The 16633-nt window shown below is 32.6% G+C and overlaps 1 protein-coding gene across 1 annotated transcript; it reads right to left on the bottom strand.

Annotated features, from left to right (window-relative positions):
* Positions 1 to 126: 126 nt before the first annotated feature.
* Positions 127 to 15194, bottom strand: LOC123661996 (choline transporter-like 2). The gene is made up of 13 exons (XM_045596898.1): positions 15152 to 15194; positions 13306 to 13428; positions 12523 to 12686; positions 12246 to 12441; positions 11808 to 12031; positions 10313 to 10478; positions 9939 to 10164; positions 9540 to 9720; positions 5118 to 5250; positions 4218 to 4371; positions 3642 to 3933; positions 1630 to 1855; positions 127 to 583 (listed from the first exon to the last, which is right to left on the bottom strand). Exons 1-13 carry the CDS (start codon positions 15192 to 15194, stop codon positions 483 to 485), a joined length of 2229 nt encoding a protein of 742 aa, XP_045452854.1. The 3' UTR covers positions 127 to 482.
* Between the last annotated feature and the right edge of the window lie 1439 nt (positions 15195 to 16633).

Here is a 16633-nt window from a genome sequence, read left to right as displayed (position 1 = left end):
ATTTGCCAACCCGCATTGGAGCAGCGTGGTGGATTAAGCTCTGATCCTTCTTCTACATGGGGAAAGAGGCCTATATGCCCAGTAGTGGGATATTTCATTCGTTGTATGATAAAAGATAGGTTTCAATAGGAATTATTTTTTAATAGAAATATTTTTACAATAAGTAGAAAATCAGACAATTTATAAAAATAATTGTTCTGCCACTGAATATAAATACTCAACTAACACTAATGAAAAATTCTTAGAAAATACATGAATACAAACATCATAACTTAATAGTAAATTACTTCCAAAACGTTAATATTACAGCTCTTAGGTAATCTCACCCTCTTTGAGTTAAAATATCTAACATAATAATTCTATCAAAGATACAGATAAAAGATATCTTAAAAATGATTTTTCAAAATTTAGTCCAATTACGAATTCGTAAAAAACTACAAAAATTTTCTTAGAATTATCAGTTGAAAAATTTGGCACTTATTTTATATAGCTTTTTTGTTTCTTTTACCCAGAATTTTCATAAGATTCTTCGACATAAAGTACGGTTTCTCCGGAGATCCATCATTACGCTCGCAGTCTTCAACTGTAAAAAGAAAGAAAACAGTGACAGATAAATAATTAGTCATTCAAATATTTGATGGCTTATGCATTTATTCTGTTGCCGTGTATTTGTTTGAAAGATACATTCGTGTGAATTAATTTATTAAAACATTTTGCGTGGGCATTGTCAGGTATATTTTTCTACAGAAATTATCCCTAACATGTGAGCTTATTTTTAAAACAAATAAAATTTTTGATTACTAAAAATTGTTATATAACAACAAGTATCTAGTATCGCCTAAGACTTTTTCATTCCTGAAGTAATTTTTAAATTCATCAATACATCATATCATCAATCATACGTGACTAATTTTACGATGTAAACTCCAAATTGCAATTTGGAGATTATTCCATTGAAATACTTCTTAAATATTTTTACATGATATTGCAACTAACGATCAATGCAATCATTTGTTGAATCCGATTCAGATATTAGACCTTTTTCCATATAAAATAAGGTTGGTTTTCCGTATAAAATAAGGTATCGATAAGTTATGGTATCAACCATAACTTATCGATAGTTGCCACTAGTAAGGTCATACAATCAAGCTGATTCCAATAATGCATTTTTAATTGGCTACATTATAATAATCTATAAATTACGAAAGCAAAGTAAGAGCGATTTCATGAAATCATCTATTGTTGAGACCATTATTTATTTATTGTCGCTTACTACTAAGGTAATACGGCCTATTGTATAGTCATTTTTTTTTCTATTTATTATAAACTAGGTCAGCAAACAAGCGTCAAGCTCGCATGATGGTAAGTGATTACCGTAGCTTATAGATTCTTGCAACACAAGAAAGCATCGCAAACGCGCTGCCGACCCAACCCTTCCCAGGAGCTCTGGCCACCTTACTACAGAAACACAGCACTGCTCGAGAGCGTTATTTAGCTGTGATCTTCTGTAAGGTCAACGTACTTTCCCAGTCTACTCTCTCTAGTACTACCTCAGTAAAATCATTTATTTATTAATTGTCGCTCACTACTATGCTAATACGGCCTACAGTATAATAAACTCCAACGTACGGAAGCAGAGAAACAGCGTATCTACGGCCATGGAGTAGACGTTGAAGAAAATGGTGCATATGAGGTAGGTGGCGATGGACAGGATGACGGCGGGCACGTGGTTGTAGTGAAGGCGCTCGCCGCGCGTCACCTCGTATACGTAGTTCCACTCCAGCAAATAATACACAGCGAATCCCACGCCCAGCGAGATCAATAGCTTAGACAGGAAGAAAATGAAGTCGGCTACCTGGAAAGTGCAACAATATTATGGCCTTTTTTTCTTTTTTAGGGTTTCGTACCCAAAGGGTAAAACGGGACCCTATTACTAAGATGTCCGTCCGTCCGTGTGTCACCAGGGTGTATCTCAAGCTACCTGGAAAGTGCAACAATATTATGGCCTTTTTTTCTTTTTTAGGGTTTCGTACCCAAAGGGTAAAACGGGACCCTATTACTAAGATGTCCGTCCGTCCGTGTGTCACCAGGGTGTATCTCAAGAACCGTGATAGTTAGATAGTTACAATTTTCCCAGATGATGTATTTCTGTTGCCGCTATAACAACAAATACTACAACGGAATAAAATAAATATTTAAAGGGGGCTCCCATAGAACAAACGTGATTTTTTGTTATATATTGATAACGGCAAAAGATAGACGCTTTAAACATTCAAAGAATATTTAGTTATATATTTATTTAAAAAATAAATAACTAAATTAAAATAAAACAAATATTGGGGGGGGGGGGGGCTTCCTATAAAACAGACATTATTTTTTTGCCGTTTTTATCGATAATAGTGCGGCACCCTTCGTGCGCCAGTCCAACTCGCACTTGATCGTTTTTTTTTTTAATTTACAACTAGCGCGGCAAACAAGCGTATGGCTCATAGTAAGCAGTTACCGTAGCCTATAGACGACTGGAACACCAGAAGCATCGCAAGCTCGTTGTCGAACTTACCACACCCTCTCCTGGGGCTCTGGCCACCTAACTCACCACAGGAACACAGAACTACTTGAGAGTAGTATTATTCAGCTATAAGGTTGAAGTGTTTCGGCTGCTGCTCCAGATTAAAAAAAGCTAATCAGAATTTTTTCCTACGCAAGAGCATCAATCATAAAATGAAACTTAAACGAGCAAATGTGTAAAATACCTAACCCGTAATATTTATTTAAATGAGTTATAAGAATATAAATCATTTTAGTTTATTTTTAATTTACACTTATTTTTTTACTATAGGATAACTAAATGAATTATTAAGCTATTATCTATAACCATTACAATATACGCAATTAACGCAGAAATGCGATGAGTAAATAAACGACAAAAAAATATAACGAATTCTGAGTTTTTAGATAAGGTGGCAATGACTACTATTTTGAATATATCTTCTCTAGATTAATAAGTGAAGCAAAAACTTTGTAACCCTTTTTACGAAAATTACGCGGACGGAAGAGTATAAAATTTCGCACAGATAGTTTACTCGTATGTAGAGAAGGAGAGCAGAAAGCTCAAATTTTTTAAAATATTTGTAAAAATACAATAAATGAATAAAAAAAAAGTACACGAATTGAAACATTGACGCATACACGCATATATACATAGTACCTACTCTTTTGTTTATCTTTAAAGTCTCTGGTTGGCCCTGTAATAAGTCTGTATTTGTACTTATTAAATTAAGCCAACACATTAAAAATTCTATTTATTATTCGGAAAATTTATATATACGATTAAAAATTCATTAAAAAATGATCAAGTTTTTATATTAAATAAAATTGTATTGGCATGTAAATCGATATATATATTGCACTCCGATCTCTGGCTCTCGGAAATTTAAAGTTCTATATTAAATATATACACATATTAAATATATATACACTTTATACATATTTACGGTATTTGACAATAAAATTCAATTAAAGCTGCGTGTTTCGCAACAAAATTTGAAAGACACATTTACCAGAAAGCTATAATTTTCGGCTTCCAATCTTTTACAGAAATCGTTACACATAATTTAAAAGATCACAAAGAAACAACGAACCTTGTCCAGTACAACAACTCTAATAATGTTCCTCATTAGGAGTGAGAAGGCGTCGTTGGCACTTCTACAGAAGTTTTTTCCATGTACCGCGCACATAATGTAGGCGTTCTTGTTAACAAACTTAAGAAAATTTTCCAGACACCAGAAGAAACATTTACAACAACACATGATGCATCGTGTGAAAGAATTGTCGAACTTCTTCACTTTGTGATCAATGTATTCCAAAATTACCCTGATAACTCGCACTATGGCAATAATGAGAGCTCCAAAAGCCACTGTGCCCAAATGATATCTAAAAAAATGGTAAGTTATGTATAAGATCTAAAAATATTTAAAAAAAATAATCAAGAAAATTTAATAGTAATAAATCAAAAGAGATTTAGCAAATGCGCGTATAAAACCAAATGAATAAATCTAAATAAACCGAATTATTTTAGTTATCTTTGACGTTATTAAGTTTTGTATTTTCTGGTTTTTACAAAAATCATGTTTATAGTACTTATTGTTAGTAGTTTAGTATATATAAAATACAAATATGTATTTAAAACTATGTATTTTCATATGAAAATATCTTACCTTAGTGTTCTGTATATTCCCGAGGTGAGTGTGAAAAATGGCAAATCTTTCTTACGGAAAGTCCAATACCAGGTAGAAAATGTACTCGCTAGCATCATATCAGCGACGCCACTTATGAAGAACATTGTCCAGAAAAAGCCCAGTAAATTGACAACTGAAAGTAAATTAAGTTATAATTAATTATTCAATTAAGTACTTATTTCATCATATAGAAAGACAAAAGTATTTACATTCATCAGTCCCGAGTTTTTATATGTCATTGTTTTTTCATTATAACGAGTTATCGCCCAGCGGTCGAAATTCGACCATATTTAATGTAAATTATAAGTTTGAACATAATTAAAGTTCTGTTGTCAAAACTATACTTAATTAATAATAACGAAAAGAGTTTATATACGTTTTTGTGTGTCAAATACATGGTAGCGTGTGTTATATTTTTTCGTACTGATTTAATGTATTTTTTATGCATAACTTAAAAAAAAAAATAGCTTTCTGCTTTCCTTCTCTATATACTCAAAGTATAAGTGTGCAACATTTCGTACTTCTCTTTCTGCGCAATTTCCGTATAAAGGGCTACAAAATTTTATATAGATATAATTAATGATATAGATATAATTATCGTGACGCATCGAGTCCTATATTTCCGTTTAAAAATAAAATCTCAGAGTCAGCTGGGCCGATTAAAAATTCATTTCGAGTTTGTTTATAAGGAAAAGTATAGATTAAGAATCATTATGCTGTATGGAAGTATTAGCATTTTGAGTGTTTCAATGTTGAGGCTAGGACAAGGCATCTTGTTTCGTGTTCGGTAAGACGTAAGAGTTTAATGCAACATATACTTTTTGTTACGTTATGTATAATATAGTACTAAAATAATCTTAAAAGTGTAGGAGTACGTACGATGCATGTATATAACACTCTGAGGGTTGTCGATGCCCGTGAAGTGACAAGAGGCGAGTTGACATGGCAGTATCCCAGACCTTGTGTCGTGGCATTGACTTATGAACTTTCCAGGATTGCACGCGGCTCCTTCCTGAAATTATAGAAACACTTGTGATTTGAAATGGTCCTACTTCCTAGTATTATAAAGTGGATAAATAGTTTGTCAATGAGTTAATATATTACAATAAAAATTGTATTATGTTAAAAAATCTATTTTTTACAGAAGGTTAAAGGCATATAGTTTTTTTATATGCCTCTAAGCATAGTTATCAAATGTCTAGTTATATCTAATAGCAGCAATGCAGCAAATAAAATTATGCGAGTGGAACAATGCGGGTCGTCTTTTTAACCGACTTCCAAAAAAGGTGGAGGTTCTCAATTCGATTGTATTTTTTTATGTATGTTACTCTAGAACTTTTGACTAAGTGGACCGATTTCGATAAAAAAATTCTTAATCGAAAAGTGGTATATGTCATTTGATCCCATTTAAATTTATTCAAGATCTAACAACTACTTTTCGAGTTATATCAAATAATGCGTTTTTACTTGACTTTTTTTTTCGTCGACCTACGTTGTATTATACTACCGCATAACTTTTTACTGGGTGTACTGATTTTGATAATTTTTAAATTTAATCGGAAGCTGATGTTTATCATGTGTTCACATTTAAATTTCATCGAGATCTGATTACAAACAACTTTTTGATTAACCTTTTGACCGCCACGCCTCAAAACCATTCCCGTGCCCTGTACGCCAAGGCATAAAATAAACAAAAATACCTACGAAAAAAATAGTGCTGCCAAGAGTCGTTATCGAGTACCACACAGTGACTTGTTTTTGTTGGTTTTTATGCAATAAATAACTACTTATATAATCTAGGAAGGTTTATTTTTTAATATTTTTCTTGTGTTATCTTGCACTATACGTTATATATACTTACAACAACATAAATAAAAAACAAACATTACAAAAATAATCGTAGTAAAGCACAACACTCTTTTCTAACGCCATGACGTCATTGTCACGACTGGACGACTACGGCGCAGCTGACCTACGGTTATGAAACTCTCTTTAGAGACGTGCTGTGTCGCACGAAAGGAAGCCGCAGGCTATATATCGATTTCGAATCGAATCGATATATACATGAAAAGTAATTTAGAAAAAAATTAACCGAATTCAAACTTGTAATTTTTTAACCGACTTCAAAAAAGGAGGAGGTTACTCAATTCGACCGATTCGATATATATTTTATATTTTTTTTATTTATGTTCGGGGATAACTTTGTCGTTTATGAAACGATTTTGATAATTCTTTTTTTGTTGGAAAGGAGATAACCCCGGTATAGTACCATGCTAAGGAAACCAGGATTTTATAATGAGATCTCGAAAATCTGCATAACTTTTACTGGGTGCACCGATTTTGATGATTTTTAATTTAATCGAAAGCCGATGTTAATCATGTAGTCACATTTAAATTTCATCCAAACCCGATTACAACTTTTTGATTGATCTTTGATAATGCGTATTTACTTGACTATTTTTTCGTCTACCTACGTTGTATTACTTGTCGATATAATTGAAGTTAGTTTTTTCGTTTGCCTGCAAACACAATTATTGTCTTATTACATAATAGTTTATTATTTAAAGTTCATCAGAACAGTATTCCACTGTGCCCCGTTCCATAGCGCCCCATAAGGCCAACGTTTTAAACGAGTTTTATAAAAACTTAGGTTATTTTTTGAACTTTCCACACAATTGTCTCAAATGATTAAAATTAATGAAAAAAAATATCATTTACCTATTCTTTAAACTTTTTTACTAAAAAGAAAGTACTTTGAAAAGAAATCTCAACTTTTGAACAAGAATAATTGTGTTTGCTCGAATACAACGTAGATCGACGAAAAAATAGTCAAGTAACTACGCGTTATCAAAGATTACTCAAAAAATAGATATCAGATCTCAGTGAAATTTGTATGTGACCACATGATAAATATTAGCTTTCGATAAAATTAAAAATTATCAAAATCGGTACACCCAGTAAAAAGTTATTACGGATTTTCAAGAGTCCCTACACGCTGTAATTGGTCGAAGCGTTACCACACGAATTAGTTTAGAATTCAAATTTTTATCGACACTGTTCCATAGTGCCCCGTGTTCCATTGTTCCCCAACTCAGTAGTTGATCCGATGAAGCAAATTAATATAATCGGTGCGGTCGATGCCAGCCTTAGTTTAAAAGAAATATTTACATGCGTTAAATATTTTTTTGCTTAGGTAGCAAATAGTACTAAAACAGTACTGAGTAAGTAGCAATATTTCAAATCAAATATTTCACGACACACGACACGACATGGGTCTTAGAAAAAAAGCTTTTATGAGAATGGGGGTTAGAGATGATATTGATGCTGCCAGATGATTTTGAGAATGAGAAAGAAAATCGTAATTTCGCTCTTAACCTTAGATAAAAAAAATGAAAATAAATATATATTTTTTTATTGTATATTAATTATTAAAATCATCGACGCCTTCCAAAATGCGACGATGTTCTAAGGTATCGCTCGTCTTGCACTTCACTAGTTTTCTCGCTATTCGCTTATGACGTCATCAGCGTGTCGTCTATACTTGACAACGGCGTGTAGAGAACGGATTAATGACTACGCGCTAGAGATGCGCCAGATTTGAGATATCAGATTTATTATGGCGATTTGATTGATTTTAGTTGATTTGATTTTTTATTAATTTGCTATTTATGTGTTAGCTGATGATAGTTTTATGTTTTTTACCTTTTGTTTTATTCAAATATTACATTATTTATAGAAAATATAACACGTTTGAGTTGAATTTTGAATAGCTAATTGCAAAAATGACTTGTAATTATGATTTTTTAAAGTGCAATAAAGAATATATAAATCATCTATACCATTTTGACTAGCCCGTTGGCGCAGTTTGTAGTGACTACAGGTCAGCGGTGCTTTCTGCTCCGGAGGTTATGGGTTTGATTCCCACCCCGAGTCTGGGTATAATATATATTTATTTATATTTATATGTATGCTTATAAAAAAAAATAGCTATACCAGTCAGCTGTTACCTATAACACAAGCATTAAGTTTCTTACTTTAGGAACAGATGACCGTGTGTGTATGTTGTAAATATTTATTTATTTATTATTTATTTATACCTCTTGCGTCACATCCCTAGCGGTCAACTATAGACGACTTCGGCGTTCTGGACATATCATTTACGTGGAATAAAAATGCATGTTTTTATTTCAATGTTTCTCAGTACGTGTAGCTCTAAAAGACTTGTTTTTTATACTTAAATGTTGCGGGGATATTCTATTTTCATAAATGTTGAATTAAAATACTAGAAATATTTTTTTAATAATTTTATTTAATATTTTTGTGGTCCGTGTTTTTTGTCACCTATAGACGTCGCTGGCGCACAGGACTCGCTAGCCCTTGTCAAGTATAGGTGACTACGGCGGTCAAAAGGTTAATCTTTGATAATGCACATTTACTTGACTATTTTTCCGTCTACCTCCGTTGTATTACTTGTCGATGGAATCGAAGTCGGTTTTTTATTCGTTTGCGAGCAAAGACAATTTTTGTATAATATATGTTTCCTATTTTTTACTTGTGGAAGCCTAAGCTGATGTGATGATGATGACAATGACAATAAATTAATTATACAAGGTCATATCCTACATATAATTTGTTTTGATAAAAATTCGAGGACATTAATATAAAAAATATAAAAAGCGGAGAGAATACGTTAAAGTACGTTAATAATCACGCTTGCGCGTATCGTTAGTCAACAAATGAAACACGATTAAAATAATGATTTTACTGCGAAAATTTTTATGATAACGTAACACATACATACCTACCTACTTACACAAAACATGCAAGCTAAATATGTCCAATGTTTATTAAAGATTTGTAATTTAAAGTAAAAACTAAATAAAGACATGTAAAGGAAACTGTAGTAAAATTTTAATATGGCTTGTCAATTAATCACGTGATATTTTTAGTAACTTTTTAACATACGCCACTCCGGTTACATGTGGTGAGTTCCAAGACTACCCCCCCAACATATCCATAAATCATGTATTTTTTAGTACTAAGTAAGGATATTGAAAATTTCAGAATATAATTTAACAAAACAGTACTTATAATTTGACTAAATTTTTGAAATTGAAGCGTCGAATCAATGAAAATGAATAATCTCGCGTTTAGCGAAAATTAAACACACGTGATATCTCATTACAGCCCCTCCCTTGTGACATTTCGCTATACCCCCCCCTCTTTCGAGCCTCATGATGATTGATGGATGACCTCATAGTTATTGCACTTTTTTAAAATTAATAGTATAAGCAGTGTTACCTCCTTGTAAAGATCTCCACAGTCGCAATTTGTGTCATTCTTAAGGTTAACGACACGAAATGCCGATTCGCCTATCGACAATAGGTACATGAGAACCAGTATCCCATACACGATGATACCGCATTGTAATATCCAGGGGAAAATAGGAAACAGAATTGTGGACTTTATGGCGGTTACCGCTCTGAAAATGGTAAATTATATAAAATTTAATCGTTTCGCCTGTCTTATCTAGACTTAAAAATAACTGTGGTCAGTGATTAAAATTGTGGTTTGCGCATATATAAAATTATAGTGACAGAAATATACTTTGATATACTTAAATTGGCTAACGAAATAAAACTTTAATCCAAAATTATTTTTCGAATAAATTGAAAATATGTTTTCAAAATTTTTTCTTACTTGCTTCCTTCACGTATGAGTGCGATAGCAATAACTATACGCTTCCGCAAGAAAATGATTACGAGTAGCAATATCAGGAAGAAGACCGCTAAAATTATTAGAATCACGAGCCACGTTTCACTCTTGGTGAAGATACTTTGTGCGTAACCCTTCAGGTTAGTTGTCTGATACAGGCCCACTGGATTCGCTTTGTAATACTCGTAGTTTTTATAACACAAATACGTAGCTAAAAGAAGACCATTAATTATTCAAATATCGTATCTAACTATTTAACACATAATAGCTAATGCCTTCAATTAAGACTTGAACAATGTTCAAGATGTTATTCCACGAAAAGTTAAACGAATGTAAGTTCTATTAATAGAAATACCTACCGAATCCAATTAGTGCGAACAATCCAGCAATAGAGACCCATACAACGGGCGTAACAACCCATCTGAGTAGAAGGATATAGATGAAACAGACAATTACCACGGCCACCAGAGCGCCCGCCATGTACCAGCGAGACTGTACTAAGTCCTGTACAATCTGAGACGATAGCTGCTCGCAAACATAGCACATGTGATTAGTTATACAATTTCTTTTTTATTCTGAAACTTCAGACTAAAAAATTGTGTTGTTTTTTATTTTTATTTTTCTTTTAGTATTAAATAACAATATGCTAATATAGTAGGTTATATCTAAACTACTGAAGAAAAGTTTTAAAGAAAATTTACAGGAATAAGTAGATGGAGTTTAGTTAGTGAATATGAATTTAAGTAGGTAATTAGGTATATCTAATCATTCACAATACTGATGATATTTAGCATAGGTAGGAACAATGGCATTATTGTACATGCAGTTACGATGTTAATTGTGATTTTTTTGGTCTTGATAATAAATAATACGTGCTCCGTGTAATGTCTTCGTCAAACTAAATGCGTACTTCGCAGTGCTCCCGACATCGAATAATTTTTTTCTTGATAATTCTTATAGATTTAAGTAAAATGCTGGACACAGGCCTCCACAAGTTCACGCCAAAAATCGCGCGAACTCACGTGTTTTGCCCAAAGTCACCACGCTGGGTTGGTGGCTTTATCGCACCGAAGACGCTGCTGCCCGTCTTTGGCCTGTGTATTTCAAAGCCAGCAGTTGGGTGGTTATCCCGCAATCGATCGGCTTTATAAGTCAAGTACCTATGATTTTATATAATAACAATGCTTGTGTGTTTATTTTTATTTGTATATATAAAAATATATTAAAATAAAAGGGTAAAATGTTTTAGAATACTGATCGTTACGCTAGAAAGTAACATGTGAATGGCTTTTTCTACCCGTGAGTTTGTAAAAGAAAATTAATTCTTCTGACGAGAAGATTTCTTTTATATACGCATTCTTTTCAGCAAGATTATCTTATATATGTATGTGTGCATGTGCTACCTACCTGGTCAATTTTTATTAATTGGGTTAGCTGTTCGAGCACCTGTGACTCCACCAGGTCAAGCGTTCCGTTTGATAGTTCTCTTAACACCGCCACTGCTGCCGTGACATTAACAAAGCACCGTCCCAGCACTGTTACGTGTACCAAGCATGCATTAGTAGCTACTCGTATATGTGCATGTAATATCTACATTGGGAGCTGATACAAACTAGCATATACATAGACGTATTAAGCAATAATTTTACAGAATCCTTATTAGCCAGAATCTACACCATCAATATTTTAAATGTATATAAATAACTTATTCACTTATATGTATATGTTAATTCATTACATCGGTTTTAATCGTGGGATATCATTCAGGTTAGTGTTAACGGTTCAGTACACATGCCGGGTAAATTAGAATGGTGAGATTACGTGCAACGTATGTCTGAGCCACATGCTACCTACAACGTGAGTATCTCGTTCATTTCTGGTGAAGAACGTCACCCAGCTGGCGGCGATCCACCCCACGTAGGAATCGAGAGCTGTCGCCCTGTTCAGTAGCGACTTCTGAGCCTCTCTCGGGTTTCGAACGCATGTCTCGCCGTTGCTTCGACTTAGCATTGACTCTACTGGTTTCGATGTATCTTTGCATTGCAGAGTCGATAGGTCCCCGATGCAGCGAAATAACACTAAAGTGCGATTATTCTGTCTAGTTGCTGTCTGTTAGATTAAGCGGCACAATATCACGAGAGATAACCATGCCACACAATTAACCACACAAAATATACATAACAAGCTCCTTAGACACTTTAATTATTTGAATAGTTATTATACTAATTCTACTATTTAGATAGAAACAAAAAAAAACAACATTGTTACGAAATAAATAATACTTAATTTCACCTGGCTGACTTTGCAGAACAAAACTAGCGCATCTTTCTTGCTTAATGTGTTCAAGAGCTTCCGAACTTGACATTGTTTGGACGTCGAGGCCGTCTGTGCACACCATATCGCTTTTTATTTGGTTAAACGAAGAAGGATTTTGTATTATCTCCTTTTCCAATAGAACTGTTTTCGAAGGGCACTGTGATACACATACCTTGAAACAAACAAAGAGTTACTGAAAATGTAATGTCTACGGAAAGCAACGAGACTAACGAATAAGATAAGTATAACTAACTTGTGTCGTAGGACATCCCGTTATCGGCGTGCCGGGTGTTAAGCATTTTGCAATGTTGAAGAATAATAAGTACTTTTTGTCTTCAAGGCCAGAGTCAAGTCCACAACGTCGTCCGTTCGAATCAATAGGTGCCAAAAGTTTTTCGACATTGCCTCTGGTCATACCTGGATGGAACAATAATTTTACAATTTAATTACGTAGCACATACTGTAAGTTATTAGAGCTCTTAACCACAATTTTTATCACAAAATAGACTTTTGTGGTCTAAAATTCTAAATCTATCGTTTATCATCAGAGTTTATAGACAAAATGTGTTCAAATAATAATATCGTTATGTTTAATTAAATAAATTAAATGACAATATAGTCAAAACTATAATTTTTTAAATTTAAACTATAATATAATTAAGTGATTAATGTATTAATTTTAGGCTTCAACATTAAATACCCCGAATAGACAAACAATAAAATATATTCTTATACGTTTCATGATAGCATACAACAACGTGAAATAAAAATTTAGGAAACCATTCCAAAAATAAACAAGGAAAAATTACCGTGAAGCGTTCAAGACTATTTTAATTTACGCTGTCGTACCTACGTATGAGAAAGAAATAAGAAACAAAGAAAGAAATGCAAAGAAACACTTAAATAGTTATGTATAATTTCAAATAAAAATGCTTCGTCATATTATCATTGGATGACTAGATGTGCTAATAATTGTTCTCATAGTCACAATTAAGAATAATCAAGTACACTTCGTATAAGTATAGGTATAACTTACTGTAGTATCCGACGTATCCCCATCCTCCGAGGAAAAGGATAAATACGATTAGCCAAACGATGTCCGTGCAAGAACGGTTGTGGATGGGTCCGTTGAAGTTTGGATCGTACCGTATCGGCTCCCCTGGAGAACAGACACGAGAAAAATTATGAAATATATAAATTTTTTCAATGTAGTTCCACGAATGAATGTGTTTTAACATAACAAATTCATCATACATGTATATAACATATAATATATATTTCTTTCCGATTTGAATGTCTGTCCTTGTGGGTCTCCCCACCGTGCCTCGAAAAGCACATTAAGCTGTCGGTCCCGGTTGTTTCATAAATACATGATAGCGATTGTGACTAGTAGGGAACATATCCGACAAACCGCTGTGGAGGAGCGTGGTCGATTAAGCTCCAACACTTCTACTAATCGGAGAAAGAGGCCTATGCCCAGCTGTGGGATGTTACAGGCTGAATCGAGTCGTCACGTGAGTAAATTCCAACTGCACCAAATTTGACAATTCTTTTTTGTGTTTTTTATCGTTCTTTGTTGTTTGTGAAGACAATGTTAGTATAAAAGAAAATTTGTTATAATTGATTTTTGTCCCGCTTAAGGGCTTACAAAGTAGTTTATTAATTAGCCTGTTTAGTAGGAGTTCTAGTTAGATAGGCTTATTGTAATTTATTTACGACAAATCTAGTTTTTCTCACGATGTTTTTCCTTCACTCTTCTTGCCTGAGAATGCTACAAGTTTAAAACCGAGTAAAAAATCTTTGAATTGTATTCGCGACCACAAGTATTGCCTTGAGTTTTATCTAATGGATCTAATGGATCTGCTATCTGCTCTATGGTGGGTATGAACTTTTAAATATCAATAACACACCTCAACTTTATAGTTAAGTAAGTTACGGTTGTAATAAGCAATGCAATAAAGAAAAAAAGTAAATTATTACATTAACACTTAATATTAATTACTTATTAAAACTTGCATGTAACAAAAGTTACTAAAGTTACAGGCTTCTTAATTTTTTTCGTATTATTTACTGTACTTGATACTATCATATCATCGCGGCCTTATCGCTGTATTAACGATAAGGCCGCCTGTTGGAACTAATTGCAAATTCAATTTTTATATATAATTTATAATGCTGTTAAAACCTTGTATTGGTGTGCGAAAGTCTAAAACAAAAATACAAAATAAAAATCATCAAACTGTACAGTCTTATTATTACAATTTATACATTTTGTCTGTAGGTTGAAGAAGGTATTATTTATAATTATAAATAAATAGAAAAGATAAATTGAATGGAGATTTCATGAAGTCATAATATTCCTTTGATTAGATAAATAAGTCAATATTGCAATAACAATCTCATTTCTTATTGTTTTTTATTTTACCTGTCTTAAATAATAAGTGTTGGTAAACGCAAAAAACATTAATTAGGTACCTACGTATCAAAGCGATTTCACTTGTTTTTCAGACCAGTCTAGAGGAGATGATAACATTCACATTGTTTTTATATTACAGTCATTAACAACGTATTTCGGTTCTTACAGGTTTTAAATGTTTTATACCACAAAAATTGTCACTTTTACTTATTATTTTTTCTTTTAACTTATTGATGATTTGTCTTAATACGAAGTACTAAGTAAGTAGTTTATTGCAGCTTCATCTTCCTTAGTCTGAACTCTCTTTATTTCAAATTGTGGTGTGGGTATTATACATAATGTTATAATAACATTACGGAAAACCAAAATAAACTGGTTTATATTGTAGAAGATTTTTTAATTCATATAATCAGTTAACAAGTTACGATATCATGAACGTATTGAATTAAATATTTATTGCACTTACTTGATTCTTTTGGCGGAAAACAATAATCGTTGCAGCAACCCATTGTTAGGAGTATATGTAATCACTTTGCGATCATGAATTCAGTAGCAATAAACATCACATATTTGTAAAACTTAATATTTTGATACGTTTGTTTTTCCATGGTCATATGTCACGTTTGTAGCATAGCGTCTAACGTTATCAAAAAGTACAAGTAGCTTGTTATCTTGGGTTCTTGGATGAGTGGGTTGATAAAAAATCATGCATTAACTCGCTATTTACGGAAAAAATTAAAATGATTCATACGTGGCCCCCTAGATTTTTAAAGTTCTGTTGTCAATATACAGGGTGTGGCGTAAATAGTGGTCCACCGTTAAGGATTCGATAAACCAGGTAATTTACTATAACATATTACAATTTTACCCATTTTTACCCAAAGGTTCCGGAAATATTTTTATTTTTTATTTTTTTACGATATTTGTACCCCTTGTTACAAATTTGGTTGTAGTTTTAACAAATACCATTATTTTTTCATTTTGATTACTGGTAATTACTGCTGAACACTAGAGCTATCGTTAAATAACATGTTTTTAATGTAAATTTAAGGCTTTTGAAGAAAAAAATTGGTTTTATTCTACTTTAAACCCAAATTTTTAACATATCATGCTAATTCAAGAGCGATTTTTGTAAAAAAAATGTACTAAGCTGTCAGTGCCCATTCAATTAAAAATATGCCTACTAAATACCAATTTCAAAATGGTATCACAATAGCAGATCCTTTTGTTTAACAGAAAGATATCCAATTTTAATTGAAGAAAGGAAGATTTTCATTAAAATACATTTTAAAATTTAGTTGCGTTAATACTTATGATTTTTGTAAAAAAAGTAACTACACTGTCAGTGCCTATTCATTTTAAAATATTCCTACTAAACACGGATTTTAAAACGATTTTCCATCCCATTAATAAAAAAAAATTATGGCAATTTTAATTGAAAAAGACTTAAAATAAAAATAAAAAATTACTACTGTTACAGAGTGATCTTGGCCTAACTTGTAAATTAGAACAAGGTATTAAAAAAAAAAAAACAAGTCATACTGTCATTGTTTATTATTATTCTTTGACATGATTACAAACACTGTAAAAATTACACCAAATGCTCGAAATGGCCCCCATTCGCAGCTATACATGCTCTGCAACGTCGAATATACAGTGTTTGTAATCATGTCAAAGAATAATAATAAACGATGACAGTATGACTTGTTTTTAACCGACTTCCAAAAAAGGAGGAGGTTCTCAATTCGACTGTATTTTTTTTTATTAATGTTACATCAGAACTTGTGACCGTGTGGACCGATTTCGAGAATTTTTTTTAATCGAAAGGTGGTGTGTGTCAATTGGGCCCATTTAAATTTATTTGATATCTAACAACTACTTTTCGAGCTATATCTAATAATGCGTTTTTACTTGACGCTTTTTTCGCCGACCTACGGTGTATTATACC

The sequence above is a fragment of the Melitaea cinxia genome, chromosome 2 (assembly GCF_905220565.1).
Source record: "Melitaea cinxia chromosome 2, ilMelCinx1.1, whole genome shotgun sequence".
Taxonomy (NCBI): domain Eukaryota; kingdom Metazoa; phylum Arthropoda; class Insecta; order Lepidoptera; family Nymphalidae; genus Melitaea; species Melitaea cinxia.
Note: the sequence above shows the minus strand (reverse complement) of the source record. Positions and strands in the feature narration are given on the sequence as shown.

Excerpts from the sequence above, each read along its gene's own strand:
- LOC123661996 (XM_045596898.1), bottom strand. The coding sequence starts at position 15,194 with ATGGGTTGCTGCAACGATTATTGTTTTCCGCCAAAAGAATCAA. Across the intron at positions 13,429-15,151 it reads TTTTCCGCCAAAAGAATCAA|GGGAGCCGATACGGTACGAT; the intron begins GTAAGTGCAATA and ends TCTGTTCTCCAG. Across the intron at positions 12,442-12,522 it reads CGGGATGTCCTACGACACAA|GTATGTGTATCACAGTGCCC; the intron begins GTTAGTTATACT and ends GTTTGTTTCAAG.